Raw genomic sequence first — 22,306 nt, 5'->3', positions numbered from 1 at the left:
AACACCATATTGGACAACTGGACAACACCATATTGGACAGCTGGACAACACCATATTGGACAGCTGGACAACACCATATTGGACAACACCATATTGGACAGCTGGACAACACCATATTGGACAGCTGGACAACACCATATTGGACAGCTGGACAACACCATATTGGACAGCTGGACAACACCATATTGGACAACTGGACAACACCATATTGGACAGCTGGACAACACCATATTGGACAACTGGACAACACCATATTGGACAGCTGGACAACACCATATAGGACAGCTGGACAACACCATATTGGACAACACCATATTGGACAGCTGGACAGCACCATATTGGACAGCTGGACAACACCATATTGGACAACACCATATTGGACAGCTGGACAACACCATATTGGACAGCTGGACAACACCATATTGGACAGCTGGACAACACCATATTGGACAGCTGGACAATACCATATTGGACAACACCATATTGGACAGCTGGACAACACCATATTGGACAACTGGACAACACCATATTGGACAACTGGACAACACCATATTGGACAGCTGGACAACACCACATTGGACAACTGGACAACACCATATTGGACAGCTGGACAACACCATATTGGACAACACCATATTGGACAACTGGACAGCACCATATTGGACAGCTGGACAACACCATATTGGACAGCTGGACAACACCATTTTGGACAAAGTTGACAACACCCCATGGACAGCTGGACAACACCATATTGGACAACACCATATTGAACAACTGGACAACACCATATTGGACAGCTGGACAGCACCATATTGGACAGCTGGACAACACCATATTGGACAGCTGGACAACACCATATTGGACAACACCATATTGGACAGCTGGACAGCACCATATTGGACAGCTGGACAACACCATATTGGACAGATGGACAACACCATATTGGACAGCTGGACAACACCATATTGGACAGCTGGACAACACCATATTGGACAGCTGGACAACACCATATTGGACAGCTGGACAACACCATATTGGACAGCTGGACAACACCATATTGTCAGAACCCAGATCCTGAAATACAATGACCTGGTAATGGGGACGTGCTCTCCCCATAGTTAAGACCCCTACAGGGTTTAACATAGCTGCTCCCCATAGTTAAGACCCCTACAGGGTTTAACATAGCTGCTCCCCATAGTTAAGATCCCTCCAGGGTTTAATATAGCTGCTCCCCATAGTTAAGACCCCTCCAGGGTTTAACATAGCTGCTCCCCATAGTTAAGACCCCTCCAGGGTTTAACATAGCTGCTCCCCATAGTTAAGACCCCTCCAGGGTTTAACATAGCTGCTCCCCATAGTTAAGACCCCTCCAGGGTTTAACATAGCTGCTCCCCATAGTTAAGACCCCTCCAGGGTTTAACATAGCTGCTCCCCATAGTTAAGACCCCTCCAGGGTTTAACATAGCTGCTCCCCATAGTTAAGACCCCTCCAGGGTTTAACATAGCTGCTCCCCATAGTTAAGACCCCTCCAGGGTTTAACATAGCTGCTCCCCATAGTTAAGACCCCTCCAGGGTTTATCATAGCTGCTCCCCATAGTTAAGACCCCTCCAGGGTTTAACATAGCTGCTCCCCATAGTTAAGACCCCTCCAGGGTTTAACATAGCTGCTCCCCATAGTTAAGACCCCTCCAGGGTTTATCATAGCTGCTCCCCATAGTTAAGACCCCTCCAGGGTTTAACATAGCTGCTCCCCATAGTTAAGACCCCTCCAGGGTTTAACATAGCTGCTCCCCATAGTTAAGACCCCTCCAGGGTTTATCATAGCTGCTCCCCATAGTTAAGACCCCTCCAGGGTTTAACATAGCTGCTCCCCATAGTTAAGACCCCTCCAGGGTTTATCATAGCTGCTCCCCATAGTTAAGACCCCTCCAGGGTTTAACATAGCTGCTCCCCATAGTTAAGACCCCTCCAGGGTTTAACATAGCTGCTCCCCATAGTTAAGACCCCTCCAGGGTTTATCATAGCTGCTCCCCATAGTTAAGACCCCTCCAGGGTTTAACATAGCTGCTCCCCATAGTTAAGACCCCTCCAGGGTTTAACATAGCTGCTCCCCATAGTTAAGACCCCTCCAGGGTTTATCATAGCTGCTCCCCATAGTTAAGACCCCTCCAGGGTTTATCATAGCTGCTCTCTGTGGTCACTGCTATATTTGTTGTCTCTGTCTGGGCAGGACCATAGGCAGGGAAGGAAGCCCTGCCCTTCATGTTTAATGAGATAGTCTATTTATGCATTTATGTCTCAGTAGTTCCAGCCTCAGGGCAACAGCACCAGGTACATTGATACATGGTGGGAGGCAACCAGTCTGTAGAGAGACTCATTAATGCATGGTTCTATATTGAGGGGTAACAGTAGGTTGGCCCTGATATCTTGACAGGTCAGTGACAGATTATTTGTCTTTTGTAGAAAGCTACCTGGTCTGGGTATGAATTCTAGAGCAGACGAAGTGGACAAAGTACATTTGATTATGTAAATACACAAACTCGGTTTATATTGTAAAAAAAAAAAAACAAGTCTGTAGATGTAAATGAACATAATCTATCAGGTTGGTATTGATCCATACAGACACAGTCCTCCCGTGCCAACCGAGGACCAAGGACATTGTCTGAGCCAACTCTGTATAACCCCTTAATACGTCCTTAGTTATAATTAGCCTATGGCATCCATTCTGTTCCCGCTTCGAGCCTGGAGGACATTCTGTGTTACCAGACATCTGTCGACAGTTCTCATAAAACACACGCATCGAAAGGAATGGCAGCACAGGTCATTGCTATGCTGCCTGACTGCCTGGGAGGTATTGTTGTCTTGGCTGTCATGTCTGCCTGGTGCGTTGCCCACATAGTGTCTCTCCCACTGTACTTGGTGTTGTTTTTCTAAGTAAAGTGATCAGTATTTTATGTGCCTTTTAATAGTGCTGTCATGTAAAAAAAAACGAAACTTCCCATTAGGATGTGTTCTTGTTTTGACTCATTTGACTGTCTTGGAAATACTTCCTCTGACCTCTGCCCTCTGACCTCTGCCCTCTCTTCCTAGAATTAAAACGTTTTTTATATATATTTTTTAAGTGCAATTTCTTAAAAATTAATTATGCACATGAGTAAATATTCATAACATGGTCAGTAGTAGAGTTTATCAGCCCTTCTACTACTGCTGTGTTTTGACATTCAGTGACTTCCTCTGACCTCTGCCCTCTGCCCTCTGCCCTCTCTGAGTAAATATTCATAACATGGTCAGTAGTAGAGTTTATCAGCCCTTCTACTACTGCTGTGTTTTGACATTCAGTGACTTCCTCTTCCTCTGCCTCACTTGACGACAGTAAAACCTTTACACGATGTGGACATATGAATGAACAGACAAGACGAGTAGTGAAGTTTCTAACCTTTCTCTGCTGTTTCTCCCAGGCAGGGTCCAGGAGCAGGTCTCTGTCCCACTCATCATCCTGGATGGTGTAGTCATTATTCTGCTGTTCCTGCATCTGCATCGTGTATCCATTATTATAGTCTACAGATGTCTGCATCGTGTATCCATTATTATAGTCTACAGATGTCTGCATCATCTGGCTCTGCATCGTCTGGTTCTGCATCGTCTGGTTCTGCATCGTCTGGGTCTGCATCATTTGGTTCTGCATCATCTGGCTCTGCATCTTCTGCATCATGAAGCTCTAGAACAACACACCTGACTACAGGACAACAGGTGGTGAACAGGAGACAAGACAACGACAAAAAACCTTGTGTGTGAGTTTCTTCTCCTGAAGTCACTGCTGCAGCTTGATCAGAAGATGTGTTGGGGGGGTTGGAGTCAGAAAGCTGATCAGTCAGTCAGTGTCCTCCCTCTCTCTCTCTCCCTCTCTCTCTCTCTCTCTCTCTCTCTCTCTCTGTCTCTCTCTCTGTCTCTCTCTCTCTCTGTCTCTCTCTCTCTTCTCTCTCTGTCTCTCTCTGTCTCTGTCTCTCTCTCTCTCTCTCCCTCTCTCTCTCTCTCTCTCTCTCTCTCTCTCTGTCTCTCTCTGTCTCTTTCTCTCTCTGTCTCTCTCTCTCTCTCTCTCTGACTGTCTGTCTGTCCCTTGTTGTCCTTGGACTGCCCTGCAGCAGTTGTCCAGGCAGAGAATGTACCTACTAGTTATAGTTGGGTGTCGTGTGTCACAGTGACCAATAAGAAATTGTCATCCGTTGTGTGATCATTCAGAATGAGAGTCTATTACTGGTTACACCTAGTGTTGACTGTCTTCCTGAGACCATGGAGTTGAATCCAGTGCCTTCGGGAAAGTATTCAGACCCCGCTGACTCTTCCCACATTTTGGAACGTTACAGCCTTATTCTAAAATGGATTACGTAAAACAATATCCTCAGCAATCTACACACAATACCCCATAATGACATCACAATACCCCATAATGACATCACAATACCCCATAATGACATCACAATACCCCATAATGACATCACAATACCCCATAATGACATCACAATACCCCATAATGACATCACAATACCCTATAATGACAAAGCGAACACAGAACCTTCCACCAATTGGGCCTTTATGGTAGAGTGGCCAGACGGAAGCCACTCCTCAGTAAAAGGCACATGACAGCCATCTTGGAGTTTGCTAAAAGGCACCTAAAGACTCTCAGACCATGAGAAACAAGATTCTCTGGTCTGATGAAACCAAGATTGAACTCTTTGGCCTGAAAGCAAAGCGTCACGTCTGGAGGAAACCTGGCACCATCCCTACGGTGAAGCATGGTGGTGGCAGCATCATGCTGTGGGGATGTTTTTCAGCAGCAGGGACTGGGAGACTAGTCAGGATCGAGGGAAAGATGAAACGGAGCAAAGTACAGAGAGATCCTTGATGAAAACCTGCTCCAGAACTCTCAGGACCTCAGACTGGGGTGAAGGTTCACCTTACAACAGGACAACGACCCTAAGCACACAGCCAAGACAACGCAGGAGTGGCTTCGGGACAAGTCTCTGAATGTCCTTGAGTAGCCCATTAGTAACTTGGTCAAAAATAATAGCACCGATTGACCTAAAGGTGACGCTGTTAGAAGCAGTCTCGCTTAAACCCTCATATTCGCCATCCTGTTTGACCTAGAGACTTGAAACTTTGGCACGTAGGTTCTTCCTTCATGGTGAACAAATGTGCATCAAAGGCCCATAAAGCCCGTCAGGATAGATCTTGGAAATGTATGGAAATGTATGGAAATGCTTTGAAAAACGCTCTTCTCATGAACCATGAATTACACAGAATTAGCACGGTACGTAGTCCCATGGAAAATCTCTTAACTTAGTTTGAGAAAAGCTAAGGCATTTAGTTAAGTGATATGAGTTATTGATAAATTATTGCCCACACCAGGGCAATAAGAACCGATGGACATGGGACCGATGACCTTTAAACCTTTATGCCTTCAGGAAGTATTCCCCGTTACGTTGTGTTACAGCTTGACGTTTGTTTACAGTAGATGGCTGCATTCAAAGTGTGCCACGCTACACCACTAGATGGCACCATATCACACCAGGGCAATAGGAACCGATGGACGTGGGACCGATGACATTTAAAACCTTCAGGAAGTATTCCCCATTACGTTGTGTTACAGCTTGACGTTTGATTACAGTAGATGGCTGCATTCAAAGTTGACCATCCATCTTGACACAACTGTGGGAATCCCTGGAGTCAACATGGGCCCAGCATCCCTGTGGAACGCCTTCCACACCTTGTAGAGTCAACATGGCCCAGCATCTCTGTGGAACGCCTTCCACACCTTGTAGAGTCAACATGGCCCAGCATCTCTGTGGAACGCTTTCAACACCTTGTAGAGTCAACATGGGCCAGCATCCCTGTGGAACGCCTTCAACACCTTGTAGAGTCAACATGGGCCAGCATCCCTGTGGAACGCCTTCAACACCTTGTAGAGTCAACGTAGGGCCAGCATCTCTGTGGAACGCTTTCAACACCTTGTAGAGTCAACATGGGGCCAGCATCTCTGTGGAACGCTTTCAACACCTTGTAGAGTCAACATGGGCCCAGCATCTCTGTGGAACGCTTTCCACACCTTGTAGAGTCAACATGGACCAGCATCCCTGTGGAACGCTTTAGACACCTTGTAGAGTCAACATGGACCAGCATCTCTGTGGAACGCTTTCCACACCTTGTAGAGTCTATGCCCCTATGCCCCCACGATTTGAGGCTGTTCTAAGGGCAAAAGTGGGTGCCGTTCGATATTAGGAGGCGTATATATAGTTGTCCTAGCCTACCTCTTTCAGGAAATAAATTAAATGCAGTATTAGCCTTATATTTATTTAATGAATGATGTGTTATGCATCAGCTTCTAACTTACAGCCTCTGTTTCCTGTGTATTATACACCTGCGCTCTGCTGGCCTGTTAAACAACGCTCCTCTTAGAGTCCAAGGAAAAGATAGACTAGAACAGCTCCTCTTAGCAGTTCCCCATGATGATAAACAACTCCTAGTGGATGGATCCACTACAGATCCACTACAGAGGGCAGCAGTTCCCCATGATGATACAACAACTCCTAGTGGATAGATCCATTACAGAGGGCAGCAGTTCCCCATGATGATAAAACAACTCCTAGTGTATGGATCCACTACTACTAGGCCTCTATGAGAAAGAGATACTGTAGAGGCAGATGTGGTCATGTAAAAGCTGCTACGGAAAACTCCTCGCCCAGAACAAGTTCCTCCTGTGGACGGGAAGAAGACCAGCTTCAAACTCATCCGTAACTATAACACTGTGCTTTATTGTTTTTTGGTTTGATAACACTGTATGACATACGATACTGCCCGGTTGTAACAAGAATAGTGTGTTTTAACACATGGGTTACGATATGCATAGGACATCAACAACATGTAAGTGCTCATTGTAGATGTGCAATACCATGTATTACTGTTTATACAATAAACAGCACAAATACTAAAAACAAAACAGGAAGTTGTAAAACATTTTTTTGGGGAGCCAACTTCCTCTGTAATATGGCTGTTGCATTCCTTCCGTGGCTTCGATAAAATTACAACTTATAAAAAATATGATTGTACCGACGCAGAAATATCACAATAACATGGCTGTTTACAGCAACGATGCGTAGCAGAGTAACCAGCAAATTATTACAAAATAATACAGAACATAACTCATTATTACAAAATAATACAAGTGTTACGATATTGGTACTTAGTACAGAAGTGCAAGACAGTTTTATGAGTCGTTGGTGTGTGTCTTGTAATTCAGCTGAAAGGCAGTTTTATGAGTCGTTGGTGTCTTGTAATTCAACTGAAAGACAGTTTTATGAGTCGTTGGTGTCTTGTAATTCAGCTGAAAGACAGTTTTATGAGTCGTTGGTGTCTTGTAATTCAGCTGAAAGACAGTCTTGTAATGAGTCATTGGTGTCTTGTAATTCAGCTTAAAGGCAGTTTTATGAGTCGTTGGTGTGTTGTAATTCAGCTGAAAGACAGTTTTATGAGTCGTTGGTGTCTTGTAATTCAGCTGAAAGACAGTTTTATGAGTCGTTGGTGTGTTGTAATTCAGCTGAAAGACAGTTTTATGAGTCGTTGGTGTCTTGTAATTCAGCTGAAAGACAGTTTTATGAGTCGTTGGTGTCTTGTAATTCAGCTGAAAGACAGTTTTATGAGTCGTTGGTGTCTTGTAATTCAGCTGAAAGACAGTTTTATGAGTCGTTGGTGTCTTGTAATTCAGCTGAAATACAGTCTTGTAATGAGTCATTGGTGTGTTGTAATTCAACTGAAAGACAGTTTTATGAGTCGTTGGTGTCTTGTAATTCAGCTGAAAGACAGTTTTATGAGTCGTTGGTGTGTTGTAATTCAGCTGAAAGGCAGTTTTATGAGTCGTTGGTGTCTTGTAATTCAGCTGAAAGACTGTTTTATGAGTCGTTGGTGTGTGTGTGTCTTGTAATTCAGCTTAAAGGCTTGTGCTCGTGTCTAAATCCAACTCAGTTCATTAATTCACAATCAGGTCTCAAGATCAACCTGGAATCTGATTAACAGACATATTAATACTTGAACTAAGATATATTTTTTGACATGTCATCAAATTTAATTGAATATACAGTGCCGGTCGAAAGTTTAGACACACCTACTCATTCAAGGGTTCTAGAACACCTACTCATTCAAGGGTTCTAGAACACCTACTCATTCAAGGGTTCTAGAACACCTACTCATTCAAGGGTTCTAGAACACCTACTCATTCAAGGGTTCTAGAACACCTACTCATTCAAGGGTTTTTCTTTATTTGGGTTTTTCTTTATTTAGAAGAGACTTGAGAGAGAGGCTTGAGCCAAGAAACACGACATTGGACCGTTGGATATCTGTCCTTTGGTCTGGAGTCCTAATTTGAGATTTTTGGTTCCAACCGCTGTGTGTTTGTGAAACGCAGAGTAGGTGAACGGATGCATGTGTGGTTCCCACCGTGAAGCATGGAGGAGGAGGTGGTGTGATGGTGTGGGGGTGCTTTGCTGGTGACACTGTCTGTAATTGGTTTAGAATTCAAGGCATTCAGCAGTGATACGCCATCCCATCTGGTTTGCACTGAGTGGAACTATAATTTGTTTTTCAACAGGACAATGACCCAACACATCCCCAGTCTGTGTAAGGGCTATTTGACCAAGAAGGAGAGTGATGGAGAGCTGCATCAGATGACCTGGCCTCCACAATCACCCGACCTCAACCCAATTTAGATGGTTTGGGATGAGTTGGACCGCAGAGTGAAGGAAAAGCAGCCAACAAGTGATCAGCATGTGTGGGAACTCCTTCAAGACTGTTGGAAAAGCATTCCAGGTGAAGCTGGTTGAGAGAATGCCAAGAGTGTACAAAGCTGTCATCAAGGCAAAGGGTGGCTACTTTGAAGAATCTCAAATATAAAAAATAGTTTGATTTGTTTAACACTTTTTTGGTTACTACATGATTCCATATGTGTTATTTCATAGTTCTGATGTCTTCACTATTATTCTACAATGTAGAAAATAGTAAAAAATTAAGAAAAACCCTTGAATGAGTAGGTGTCCAAACTGTTGACTGGTACTGTACATTTTCAATGCATTATTTTATCCAACATTATTAAAGATCTCTCCTTCACCCTTCACTGGAATTTAGAGAATAAATAATTGGAATTACATCAACAAATCCTTCTAAAAAATAGACCTTAAATGGACTTCTATGGGAGAAATAAATAAATACACATGACTGACAACATAACAGAGTCTGACAGGCGTTGCAGCCTTACATGGCATTACAATCTAGGATTTTACAAACAATGAATTGTCAAGAACTTCACTGGTCCATGTCTCTACAAATAAGGTGTCTTTGTGTGATCAAAGATGATAATGTTGTCACTTGTTTGTAGAAGAACCAGCATTCGGAATGAGGAAACACCAGAAATGAAGCTTTTTAAACACATTGGAACAGTTAAATACACTTCAACATTACTGAAGCAAATACCACATTGCTTGTCGTCTTTCTTTGGTCATTTCCTAATAAAGAATTTCCTGACCTTCAATAATACTATCCGTCTCTCTCCTCTTCTCCTCCCCCCTCCCCTCTTCTCTCCTCCCCTCCTCTTCTCCTCTCCCCTCCTCCTCCCTTCCTCTCCTCTTCTCTTCTCCTCCCTCCCCTCTCCACTCCTCTCCTCTCCTCCCTCCTCACCTCTCCCCTCCTCCTCTCCTCCCTCCTCTCCTCCCTCTCCCTCTCAGAGACAGATGTTTATCTGTTTGGACAGCTCTCTCTCCTCTCCTCTCCTCCCTCCTCTCTCCTCTCCTCCCTCCTCTTTCCTCTCCACTCCTCCCTCCTCTCCTCCCTCTCCCTCTCAGAGACAGATGTTTATCTGTTTGGACAGCTCTCTCTCCTCTCCTCCCTCCTCTCCCCTCCTCCTCTCCTCTCCTCCCTCCTCTCCCCTCCTCCTCTCCTCCCTCCTCCCTCCTCTCCTCCCTCTCCCTCTCAGAGACAGATGTTTATCTGTTTGGACAGCTCTCTCCTCTCCTCCTCTCCTCTCCTCACTCCTCCCTCCTCCCTCCTACCTCCTCTCCTCCCTCTCCCTCTCAGAGACAGATGTTTATCTGTTTGGACAGCTCTCCTCTCCTCCCTCCTCTCCTCCTCTCTCCTCTCCACTCCTCCCTCCTCTCCTCCCTCTCCCTCTCAGAGACAGATGTTTATCTGTTTGGACAGCTCTCTCTCCAGGTCTGATATCAGCGTATCAAAGTCTTTGAGACTCAGTCTGCAGGTAAACGGGGCGTCAAAGTCCAGAACTAAGTCGTCTACGTACTGAGTCCACTCCACCTTCTTCACCTCCCTCTCTTCCTCCTCTTCCTCACTGTCGCTCCCTGCCACCTCATCGTAGTCCGCATCGCCTCCGGACAGGAAGTCCCGCCCACACACGCTCCAGTCGCCAGCATACCGGTTACAGGGCGGGCTCTCCAGTCGGCCCCGTCCACGTCGCGACACCACGCCCACTTCGTCCCCCGGTAGAGGCAGCGACAGGCCACGCTGGCAGCGCCGAGGCAGGGGGTTATGGGGCATGGGGCTGGGAGGGGAAGGAGGCATGTCTGAACTGGAGGAGGGCTGGAGGAGGGTGGGAGAGTCGGGGTTGTCTGTCACTCTGTCTGTAGGAACTAAGGAGTGAAGAAGCAAAGAGAGGAAAGGTTTCAAAACCCAGAGATGAAATGATCTAGACATTTTCAGTTAGGGCTGTACTCACTTTTGTTGCCAGCGGTTTAGACATTAATGGCTGTGTGTTGAGTTATTTTGAGGGGACAGCAAATTCACACTGTTATACAAGCTGTACACTCACTACATTGTAGCAAAGTGTCATTTCTTCAGTGTTGTCACATGAAAAGATAATATTTACAAAAATGTGAGGGGTGTACTCACTTTTGTGATATACTGTATATATATATACTAGAAGTATGTGGACTTCAAATGAGTGGATTTGGCTATTTCAGTCACACCCGTTGCTGACAGGTGTATAAAATCGAGCCCACAGCCATGCAATCTCGATAGACAACCAATCTCCATCATTTCAATTTTTATGAGAATTTTACATTTTTTATTGAACCTTAATTTAACTAGGCAAGTCAGTTAAGAACAAATTCTTATTTAAAATGACGGCCTACCCCGGCCAAACCCGGATGACGTTGGGCTAATTATGCGCCACCCTATGGGGACTCCCAATCACAGCAGGTTGTGATACAGCCTGGAATCAAACCAGGGTCTGTAGTGACACCTCTTGCACTAACATGCAGTGCCTTAGACCGCTGTGCCACTCGGGAGGCCCCAAGAGTCAGGGTGCCACTTTTCCAACAAGTCAGTTGGTCAAATTTCTGCCCTGCTAGAACTGCCCTGGTCAACTGTAAGTGCTGTTATTGTGAAGTGGAAACGTCTAGGAGCAACAACGGCTCAGCAGCGAAGTGGTACGCCACATAAGCTCACGGAACGGGACCACCGAGTGCTGTAGTGTGTAGCATGTAAAAAATAATCTGTCCTCGGTTGCAACACTCACTACCGACTTCCAAACTGATTCCCGTAGCAATGTTCCAACATCTAGTGAAAGCCTTCCCAGAAGAGTGGAGGCTGTTATAGCAGCAATGTTCCAACATCTAGTGGAAAGTCTTCCCAGAAGAGTGGAGGCTGTTATAGCAGCAATGTTCCAACATCTAGTGGAAAGTCTTCCCAGAAGAGTGGAGGCTGTTATAGCAGCAATGTTCCAACATCTAGTGGAAAGTCTTCCCAGAAGAGTGGAGGTTGTTATAGCAGCAATGTTCCAACATCTAGTGGAAAGCCTTCCCAGAAGAGTGGAGGTTGTTATAGCAGCAATGTTCCAACATCTAGTGGAAAGCCTTCCCAGAAGAGTGGAGGCTGTTATAGCAGCAATGTTCCAACATCTAGTGGAAAGCCTTCCCAGAAGAGTGGAGGCTGTTATAGCAGCAATGTTCCAACATCTAGTGGAAAGCCTTCCCAGAAGAGCGGAGGCTGTTATAGCAGCAATGTTCCAACATCTAGTGGAAAGCCTTCCCAGAAGAGTGGAGGCTGTTATAGCAGCAATGTTCCAACATCTAGTGGAAAGCCTTCCCAGAGGAGTGGAGGCTGTTATAGCAGCAATGTTCCTACATCTAGTGGAAAGCCTTCCCAGAAGAGCGGAGGCTGTTATAGCAGCAATGTTCCAACATCTAGTGGAAAGCCTTCCCAGAAGAGTGGAGGTTGTTATAGCAGCAATGTTCCAACATCTAGTGGAAAGCCTTCCCAGAAGAGTGGAGGCTGTTTTAGCAGCAATGTTCCAACATCTAGTGGAAAGCCTTCCCAGAAGAGCGGAGGCTGTTATAGCAGCAATGTTCCAACATCTAGTGGAAAGCCTTCCCAGAAGAGTGGAGGCTGTTATAGCAGCAATGTTCCAACATCTAGTGGAAAGCCTTCCCAGAAGAGTGGAGGCTGTTATAGCAGCAATGTTCCAACATCTAGTGGAAAGCCTTCCCAGAAGAGCGGAGGCTGTTATAGCAGCAATGTTCCAACATCTAGTGGAAAGCCTTCCCAGAAGAGTGGAGGCTGTTATAGCAGCAATGTTCCAACATCTAGTGGAAAGCCTTCCCAGAAGAGCGGAGGCTGTTATAGCAGCAATGTTCCTACATCTAGTGGAAAGCCTTCCCAGAAGAGTGGAGGCTGTTATAGCAGCAATGTTCCCACATTTAGTGGAAAGCCTTCCCAGAAGAGTGGAGGCTGTTATAGCAGCAATGTTCCAACATCTAGTGGAAATCCTTCCCAGAAGAGTGGAGGCTGTTATAGCAGCAATGTTCCAACATCTAGTGGAAAGCCTTCCCAGAAGAGAGGAGGCTGTTATAGCAGTAATGTTCCAACATCTAGTGGAAAGCCTTCCCAGAAGAGTGGAGGCTGTTATAGCAGCAATGTTCCAACATCTAGTGGAAAGCCTTCCCAGAAGAGTGGAGGCTGTTATAGCAGCAATGTTCCAACATCTAGTGGAAAGCCTTCCCAGAAGAGTGGAGGCTGTTATAGCAGCAATGTTCCAACATCTAGTGGAAAGCCTTCCCAGAAGAGTGGAGGCTGTTATAGCAGCAATGTTCCAACATCTAGTGGAAAGCCTTCCCAGAAGAGTGGAGGCTGTTATAGCAGCAATGTTCCAACATCTAGTGGAAAGCCTTCCCAGAAGAGTGGAGGCTGTTATAGCAGCAATGTTCCTACATCTAGTGGAAAGTCTTCCCAGAAGAGTGGAGGCTGTTATAGCAGCAAAGGGGGGGACCAACTCCATATTAATGCCCATGATTTTGAATGAGATGTTTGACGACGTGTCCACGTACCTTTGGACATACAGCGCATTCAGAAAGTATTCAGACCCCTGGACCCTTTTCCACGTTTTGTCATGTTACAGCCTTTTTCTAAAATGGATTAAATACATATTTTATAATCCTCAATCTACACACAATACCCCATAATGACCTCACAATACTCCATAATGACCTCACAATACTCCATAATGACCTCACAATACCCCATAATGACCTCACAATACTCCATAATGACCTCACAATACTCCATAATGACCTCACAATACTCCATAATGACCTCACAATACTCCATAATGACCTCACAATACTCCATAATGACCTCACAATAGTCCATAATGACCTCACAATACCCCATAACGACATCACAATACTCCATAATGACCTCCCAATACTCCATAATGACCTCACAATACCCCATAATGACCTCACAATACTTCATAATGACCTCACAATACTCCATAATGACCTCACAATACCCCATAATGACCTCACAATACTCCATAATGACCTCACAATACTCCATAATGACCTCACAATACTCCATAATGACCTCATAATACTCCATAATGACCTCACAATACTCCATAATGACCTCATAATACTCCATAATGACCTCATAATACTCCATAATGACCACACAATACCCCATAATGACCTCACAATACTCCATAATGACCTCACAATACTCCATAATGACCTCATAATACTCCATAGTGACCTCACAATACTCCAGAATGACCTCACAATACTCCATAATGACCTCATAATACTCCATAATGACCTCACAATACTCCATAATGACCTCACAATACCCCATAATGACCTCACAATACTTCATAATGACCTCATAATACTCCATAATGACCTCATAATACTCCATAATGACCACACAATACCCCATAATGACCTCACAATACTCCATAATGACCTCACAATACTCCATAATGACCTCATAATACTCCATAGTGACCTCACAATACTCCATAATGACCTCACAATACTCCATAATGACCTCACAATACTCCATAATGACCTCACAATAGTCCATAATGACCTCACAATACCCCATAACGACATCACAATACTCCATAATGACCTCACAATACCCCATAATGACCTCACAATACTTCATAATGACCTCACAATACTCCATAATGACCTCACAATACCCCATAATGACCTCACAATACTCCATAATGACCTCACAATACTCCATAATGACCTCACAATACTCCATAATGACCTCATAATACTCCATAATGACCTCACAATACTCCATAATGACCTCATAATACTCCATAATGACCTCATAATACTCCATAATGACCACACAATACCCCATAATGACCTCACAATACTCCATAATGACCTCACAATACTCCATAATGACCTCATAATACTCCATAGTGACCTCACAATACTCCAGAATGACCTCACAATACTCCATAATGACCTCACAATACTCCATAATGACCTCACAATACTCCATAATGACATCACAATACCCCATAAAGCGAAAACAGATTTATAGACATTTTATATAATATTAAAAACTGAAATACCTTATTTACATAAGTATTCAGACCCTTTGCTATGAGACTCAAAATTTAGCTCAGGTGAATCCTGGTTCCATTGATCATCCTTGAGATGTTTCTACAACTTGATTGGAGTCCACCTGTGGTAAATTCAATTGATTGGACATGATTTGGAAAGGCACACACCTGTCTTTATAAGGTCCTATAGTTGACAGTGAATGTCAGAGCAAAAACCAAGCCATGAGGTTGAATGAATTGTCCTTAGGGCTCTGAGACAGGATTGTGTCGAGGCACAGATCTGGGGAAGGGGACCAAAACATTTCTGCAGCATTGAAGGTCCCCAAGAACACTGTGGCCTCCATCATTTTTAAATGGAAGAAGTTTGGAACCATGAAGACTTTAGTCGCCAAACTGAAGGGCCTTTAGGGAGGGATAGGGGGAGAAGGGCCTTGACCAGAGAGGTGACCAAGAACCCAATGGTCAGTCTGACAGAGCTCCAGAGTTCTTCTGTGGAGATGGGAGAACCTTCCAGAAGGACAACCATCTCTGTAGCACTCCACCAATCAGGCCTTTGTGGTAGAGTGGCCAGACGGAAGCCACTCCTCGGTAAAAGGCACATGACAGCCCACTTGGAGCATCTCTGGAGGGACCTGAAAATAGCTGTGCAGCGACGCTCCCCATCCAACCTGACAGAGGTTGAGAGGATCTGCAGAGAACAATAGGAGAAACTCCCTAAATACAGGTTTGCCAAGCTTGTAGGGTCATACCCAAAAAGACTCAAGGCTGTAATCACTGCCAAAGGTGTTTCAACAAAGTAGTGAGTAAAGGGTCTGAATACTTATTTAAATGTGATATTTCAGTTTTTATATTGAATTATTATTATTATTATTTTTTACTCTTCTTTCTTTGTCATGATGGGGGTATTGTGATGTCATTATGGGGTATTGTGATGTCATTATGGGGTATTGTGATATCATTATGGCATATTGTGATGTCATTATGGGGTATTGTGATGTCATTATGGGGTATTGTGATGTCATTATGGGGTATTGTGATGTCATTATAGGGTATTGTGATGTCATTATGGGGTATTGTGTTGTCATTATGGGGTATTGTGTTGTCATTATGGGGTATTGTGTTGTCATTATGGGGTATTGTGTTGTCATTATGGAGTATTGTGTTGTCATTAGGGGGTATTGTGTTGTCATTATGGGGTATTGTGTTGTCATTATGGGGTATTGTGATGTCATTATGTGGTATTGTGATGTCATTATGGGGTATTGTGTTGTCATTATGGGGTATTGTGTTGTCATTATGGGGTATTGTGTTGTCATTATGGGGTATTGTGATGTCATTATGGGGTATTGTGTTGTCATTATGGGGTATTGTGTTGTCATTATGGGGTATTGTGATGTCATTATGGGGTATTGTGTTGTCATTATGGGGTATTGTGATGTCATTATGGGGTATTGTTTGTAGATTGATGAGGGAAAAAAACGATTTAATATATTTTAGAATAAGGCTGTAATGTAACAACATGTGGAAAAAGTCAAGGGGTCTGAATACTTTCCGAATGCCCTGAATAGTACAGTATCACTAGGAAACGGGAAGACTGGTTGAAACGACAAAGATATTTCTCTGGTTGTAGTGAGGTCATATCCATCAGTTTGGACCGTTGGAAATGTCGGCCCACTTTGTCCCAACAGACACTTACTGGGCCAGAGCTGCAACAGGTAATGCAAGGCCTCGATGTGTCTCTTGAAGTCCACAGCACTGGCAATCTCCTCGCTGTGAGCAAAACTCCGTCCACCCCTTCCACAGCTCCCCCCGCGCCCGCCCTGCCCGCCCTGTCCTGGTGCAGTGGGTCTCCAGGACTCCTGGGTGGGGGTCAGGAGCACCGGGCCAAAACACACAGCCAGGTTCTGACAGTTCATTCGGTTACAGTCACTGTAGGAGGCAACAAGGCTCAGATGGTCCAGGAGCAGCGAGAGGGTGGCCTGGGGAGAGGGGAGAGAGAAGAGGGTTAGACAGGGAGGACTGGAGAGAGAGAGAAGAGGGTTAGACAGGGAGGACTGGAGAGAGAGAGAAGAGGGTTAGACAGGGAGGACTGGAGAGAGAGAAGAGGGTTAGACAGGGAGGACTGGAGAGAGGGAAGAGGGTTAAAGTGACTGTAGGACACCAACAGGTTCAGGAGAAGGTTGTCTGGAGGAGGGAGGAGACAGAGGAGAGAGGTAGATAGAATAGGATGGTCTAGAGAGGAGACAGTAGAGTAACAGACAACCTAACCCTATCTAACCCTATCTAACCCTACCTAACCCTATCTAACCCTACCTAACCCTATTTAACCCTACCATACCCTATCTAACCCTACCTAACCCTACCTAACCCTATCTAACCATACCAAAACCCTACCTAACCCTATCTAACCCTACCTAACCCTACCTAACCCTCTGTGAACCCTACCTAACCCTATATAACCCTATCTAACCCTACCTAACCCTATCTAACCCTACCTAACCCTACCTAACCCTCTGTGAACCCTACCTAACCCTATATAACCCTATCTAACCCTACCTAACCCTATCTAACCCTACCTAACCCTACCTAACCCTCTGTGAACCCTACCTAACCCTATATAACCCTATCTAACCCTACCTAACCCTATCTAACCCTACCTAACCCTACCTAACCCTACCTAACCCTCTGTGAACCCTACCTAACCCTATATAACCCTATCTAACCCTCTGAACCAAGGATTGATCACCACAAACCACAAAAGTGGAGACAAATTTGACTACAATAACTACCGTGGGATATGCGTCAACAGCAACCTTTGGCGAATCATCTGCATTATCATTAACAGCAGACTCGTACATTTCCTCAGTGAAAACAATGTACTGAGCAAATGTCAAATATTCACCCTGCACAAATTACCGTACAACAGACCACGTATTCACCCTGCACAAATTACCGTACAACAGACCACGTATTCACCCTGCACACCCTAATAGACACACAAAACCAAAACAAAGCCAAAGTCTTCTCATGTTTTGTTGATTTAAAAAAAGTTTTTGACTCAATTTGGCATGAGGGTCTGCTATACAAACTGATGGAAAGTGGTGTTGGGGGAAAAACATACGACATTATAAAAACCCATGTACACAACAATTGTGCGGTTAAAATTGGCAAAAAACACACACATTTCTTCACAGGGTCGTGGGGTGAGACAGGGATGCAGCTTAAGCCCCACCCTCTTCAACATATATATCAACGAATTGGCGCGGGCACTAGAAAAGTCTGCAGCACCCGGCCTCACCCTACTAGAATCCGAAGTAAAATGTCTGCTGTTTGCTGATGATCTAGGTGCTTCTGTCACCAATCAAGGAGGGCCTGCAGCAGCACCTAGATCTTATGCACAGATTCTGTCAGACCTGGGCCCTGACAGACCTGGCCCCTGACAGTAAATCTCAGTAAGACCAAAATAATGGTGTTCCAAAAAAGGTCCAGTCGCCAGGACCACAAATACAAATTCCATCTAGACACTGTTGCCCTTGAGCACACAAAAAACTATACATACCTTGGCCTAAACATCAGCGCCACAGGTAACTTCCACAAAGCTGTGAACGATCTGAGAGACAAGGCAAGAAGGACATTCTATGCCATCAAAAGGAACATAAAATTTAACTTACCAACTAGGATCTGGCTGAAAATACTTGAATCAGTCATAGAGCCCATTGTCCTTTATGGTTGTGAGGTCTGGGGTCCACTCACCAACCAATAATTCACAAAATGAGACAAACACCAAATTGAGATTCTGCATGCAGAATTCAGAAAAAATATCCTCTGTGTACAACGTAGAACACCAAATAATGCATGCAGAGCAGAATTAGTCCGATACCCACTAATTATCAAAATCCAGAAAAGAGCTGTTAAATTCTACAACCACCTAAAAGGAAGCGATTCCCAAACCTCCCATAACAAAGCCATCACCTACAGAGAGATGAACCTGGAGAAGAGTCCCCTAAGCAAGCTGGTCCTGGGGCTCTGTTCACAAACACAAACACACCCTACAGAGCCCCAGGACAACAACACAATTAGACTCAACCAAATCATGAGAAAACAAAAAGATAATTACTTGACACATTGGAAAGAATTAATTAAACAGAGCAAACTAGAATGCTATTTGGCCCTAAACAGAGAGTACACAGTGGCAGAATACCTGACCACTGTGACGGACCCAAACTTAAGGAATTTCAGAGAGATACAGAGAGACAGACAGAGAGAGAGACAGAATGACTGACAGAGAGACAGACAGAGAGACAGACAGAGAGAGACACAGAGAGAGACAGACTGACAGACAGAGAGACATGTACCCACCCTCTCTGGTTCAGGCAAAGAGATACAGAGAGAGACACAGAGAGAGACAGAGAGAGACAGACAGAGAGAGAGACCCAGAGACAGACAGATAGAGATACAGAGAGAGACATGTACCCACCCTCTCTGGTTCAGGCAGAGAGATGCAGAAAAAGAGACAGAGAGACAGACAGAGAGAGACATGTACCCACCCTCTCTGGTTCAGGCAGAGAGATACAGAGAGAGACACAGAGAGAGACAGACAGAGAGAGACCCAGAGACAAACAGAGAGCGATACTGAGAGAGACATGTACCCACCCTCTCTGGTTCAGGCAGAGAGATGCTGAAAGAGAGACAGAGAGACAGACGGAGAGAGACATGTACCCACCCTCTCTGGTTCAGGCAGAGAGATACAGAGAGAGACACAGAGAGAGACAGACAGAGAGAGACCCAGAGACAAACAGAGAGCGATACTGAGAGAGACATGTACCCACCCTCTCTGGTTCAGGCAGAGAGATGCTGAAAGAGAGACAGAGAGACAGACGGAGAGAGACATGTACCCACCCTCTCTGGTTCAGGCAGAGAGATACAGAGAGAGACACAGAGAGAGACAGACAGAGAGAGACCCAGAGACAAACAGAGAGAGATACTGAGAGAGACATGTACCCACCCTCTCTGGTTCAGGCAGAGAGATGCAGAAAAAGAGACAGAGAGACAGACAGAGAGAGACATGTACCCACCCTCTCTGGTTCAGGCAGAGAGATGCAGAAAAATAGACAGAGAGACAGACAGAGAGAGAGACATGTACCCACCCTCTCTGGTTCAGGCAGACATTGCAGTAGGGCCACGGTGCTCTGAGAGCGCTGTACGTCTCCCTCGCTCCTGCCAGGAGAGGAGGTTCCAGGGGAGGAGCGAGAAGGAGGAGGTCTCAGAGACATGGCCTCCAAAACCACCTCGTACAAGGTCCTGGTGATAAGGGAGGACGGCAGCTCACGTAGGTAGTCCTTCAGAATGCCTGAACATAAACATCACAAGGAAGGAATGAAAACAAAAGGTTTAACTACGTCCAAACCCCAAACCTACTGCTTCCTTTTACTAGGATCAGTTTCATTTGGTCAAATATATTGATAAGGCTTCATCTAAGGCAGGTATGTTTTATAAGTTGGTATGAGCAGTGTCGGGGGAAGCTACTCTGGAAATGGAGTTTACCAACCTACCAAATAACTTCACACTGGAAGAAGCTACGCTTCACACAAGCTACCCCTTTAAGAAAAAATACAATTCACTGAGACTACATTTGACCTTTGAACAAGTAGTTCACTACATCCAAAACGACTTTGTGTAAAATGATCCGTACATGATGTAAATACGACGTGTCATAGACTACATACACATGGCAAGAACAGATCACTTCGGGGTCACAAAAAGTATTCAGACCCCTTTGACTTTTTCCACGTTTTGTTACATTATTATAATAATTATTACATTATTCTAATATGGGTTAAATTGTTTGTGTTCCTCATCAATATACAAAAACAGTTTTTTAGTTTTTTTTGCAAATGTATTAATAAAAACAAATTCCTTATTTACATAAATTATTTACTGACAGGGGACTGACCTGTGATGACGTTGATGCTGATAGAGACTGGTGTAGGGGGACAGGGGACTGACCTGTGATGACGTTGATGCTGATAGAGACTGGTGTAGGGGGACAGGGGACTGACCTGTGATGACGTTGATGCTGATAGAGACTGGTGTAGGGGGACAGGGGACTGACCTGTGATGACGTTGATGCTGATAGAGACTGGTGTAGGGGGATAGGGGACTGACCTGTGATGACGTTGATGCTGATAGAGACTGGTGTAGGGGGACAGGGGACTGACCTGTGATGACGTTGATGCTGATAGAGACTGGTGTAGGGGGATAGGGGACTGACCTGTGATGACGTTGATGCTGATAGAGACTGGTGTAGGGGGACAGGGGACTGACCTGTGATGACGTTGATGTCAGGATAGAGACTGGTGTAGGGGGATAGGGGACTGACCTGTGATGACGTTGATGTCAGGATAGAGACTGGTGTAGGGGGACAGGGGACTGACTTGTGATGACGTTGATGCTGATAGAGACTGGTGTAGGGGGACAGGGGACTGACCTGTGATGACGTTGATGCTGATAGAGACTGGTGTAGGGGGACAGGGGACTGACCTGTGATGACGTTGATGCTGGTAGAGACTGGTGTAGGGGGACAGGGGACTGACCTGTGATGACGTTGATGTCAGGATAGAGACTGGTGTAGGGGGATAGGGGACTGACCTGTGATGACGTTGATGTCAGGATAGAGACTGGTGTAGGGGGACAGGGGACTGACCTGTGATGACGTTGATGCTGATAGAGACTGGTGTAGGGGGATAGGGGACTGACCTGTGATGACGTTGATGCTGATAGAGACTGGTGTAGGGGGACAGGGGACTGACCTGTGATGACGTTGATGCTGATAGAGACTGGTGTAGGGGGACAGGGGACTGACCTGTGATGACGTTGATGCTGATAGAGACTGGTGTAGGGGGACAGGGGACTGACCTGTGATGACGTTGATGCTGATAGAGACTGGTGTAGGGGGACAGGGGACTGACCTGTGATGACGTTGATGCTGATAGAGACTGGTGTAGGGGGACAGGGGACTGACCTGTGATGACGTTGATGTCAGGATAGAGACTGGTGTAGGGGGACAGGGGACTGACCTGTGATGACGTTGATGCTGATAGAGACTGGTGTAGGGGGATAGGGGACTGACCTGTGATGACGTTGATGCTGATAGAGACTGGTGTAGGGGGACAGGGGACTGACCTGTGATGAGGTTGATGTCAGGATAGAGACTGGTGTAGGGGGACAGGGGACTGACCTGTGATGACGTTGATGCTGATAGAGACTGGTGTAGGGGGATAGGGGACTGACCTGTGATGACGTTGATGCTGATAGAGACTGGTGTAGGGGGACAGGGGACTGACCTGTGATGACGTTGATGCTGATAGAGACTGGTGTAGGGGGACAGG

At 45.3% G+C, this 22,306-nt stretch overlaps 2 protein-coding genes across 2 annotated transcripts in view; both read right to left on the bottom strand.

Annotated features, from left to right (window-relative positions):
* LOC110519363 (alpha-actinin-2) overlaps nt 1-3,933 on the bottom strand; it is a 73,446-nt gene extending 69,513 nt beyond the window's left edge. Inside the window, exon 1 of the mRNA XM_036989146.1 lies at nt 3,438-3,933. Coding sequence (XP_036845041.1) covers nt 3,438-3,713 — 276 coding nt within the window. The 5' untranslated portion in view covers nt 3,714-3,933. The remainder of the gene's footprint in view (nt 1-3,437) is intronic.
* Nucleotides 3,934-10,023: 6,090 nt separating this feature from the next.
* The window catches only part of LOC110514579 (rho GTPase-activating protein SYDE1), a 37,522-nt gene continuing 25,239 nt past the window's right edge, over nt 10,024-22,306 (bottom strand). The window contains exons 6-8 of the mRNA XM_036989135.1: nt 20,066-20,268; nt 16,615-16,897; nt 10,024-10,683 (exon numbers count right to left, since the gene is read on the bottom strand). Coding sequence (XP_036845030.1) covers nt 10,211-10,683; nt 16,615-16,897; nt 20,066-20,268 — 959 coding nt within the window. The 3' untranslated portion in view covers nt 10,024-10,210. The remainder of the gene's footprint in view (nt 10,684-16,614; nt 16,898-20,065; nt 20,269-22,306) is intronic.

The sequence above is a fragment of the Oncorhynchus mykiss genome, chromosome 1 (genome assembly GCF_013265735.2).
Source record: "Oncorhynchus mykiss isolate Arlee chromosome 1, USDA_OmykA_1.1, whole genome shotgun sequence".
NCBI lineage: Eukaryota > Metazoa > Chordata > Actinopteri > Salmoniformes > Salmonidae > Oncorhynchus > Oncorhynchus mykiss.
The sequence above is the reverse complement of the archived record's forward strand: the minus strand, read 5'-3'. Positions and strand labels throughout refer to the sequence as shown.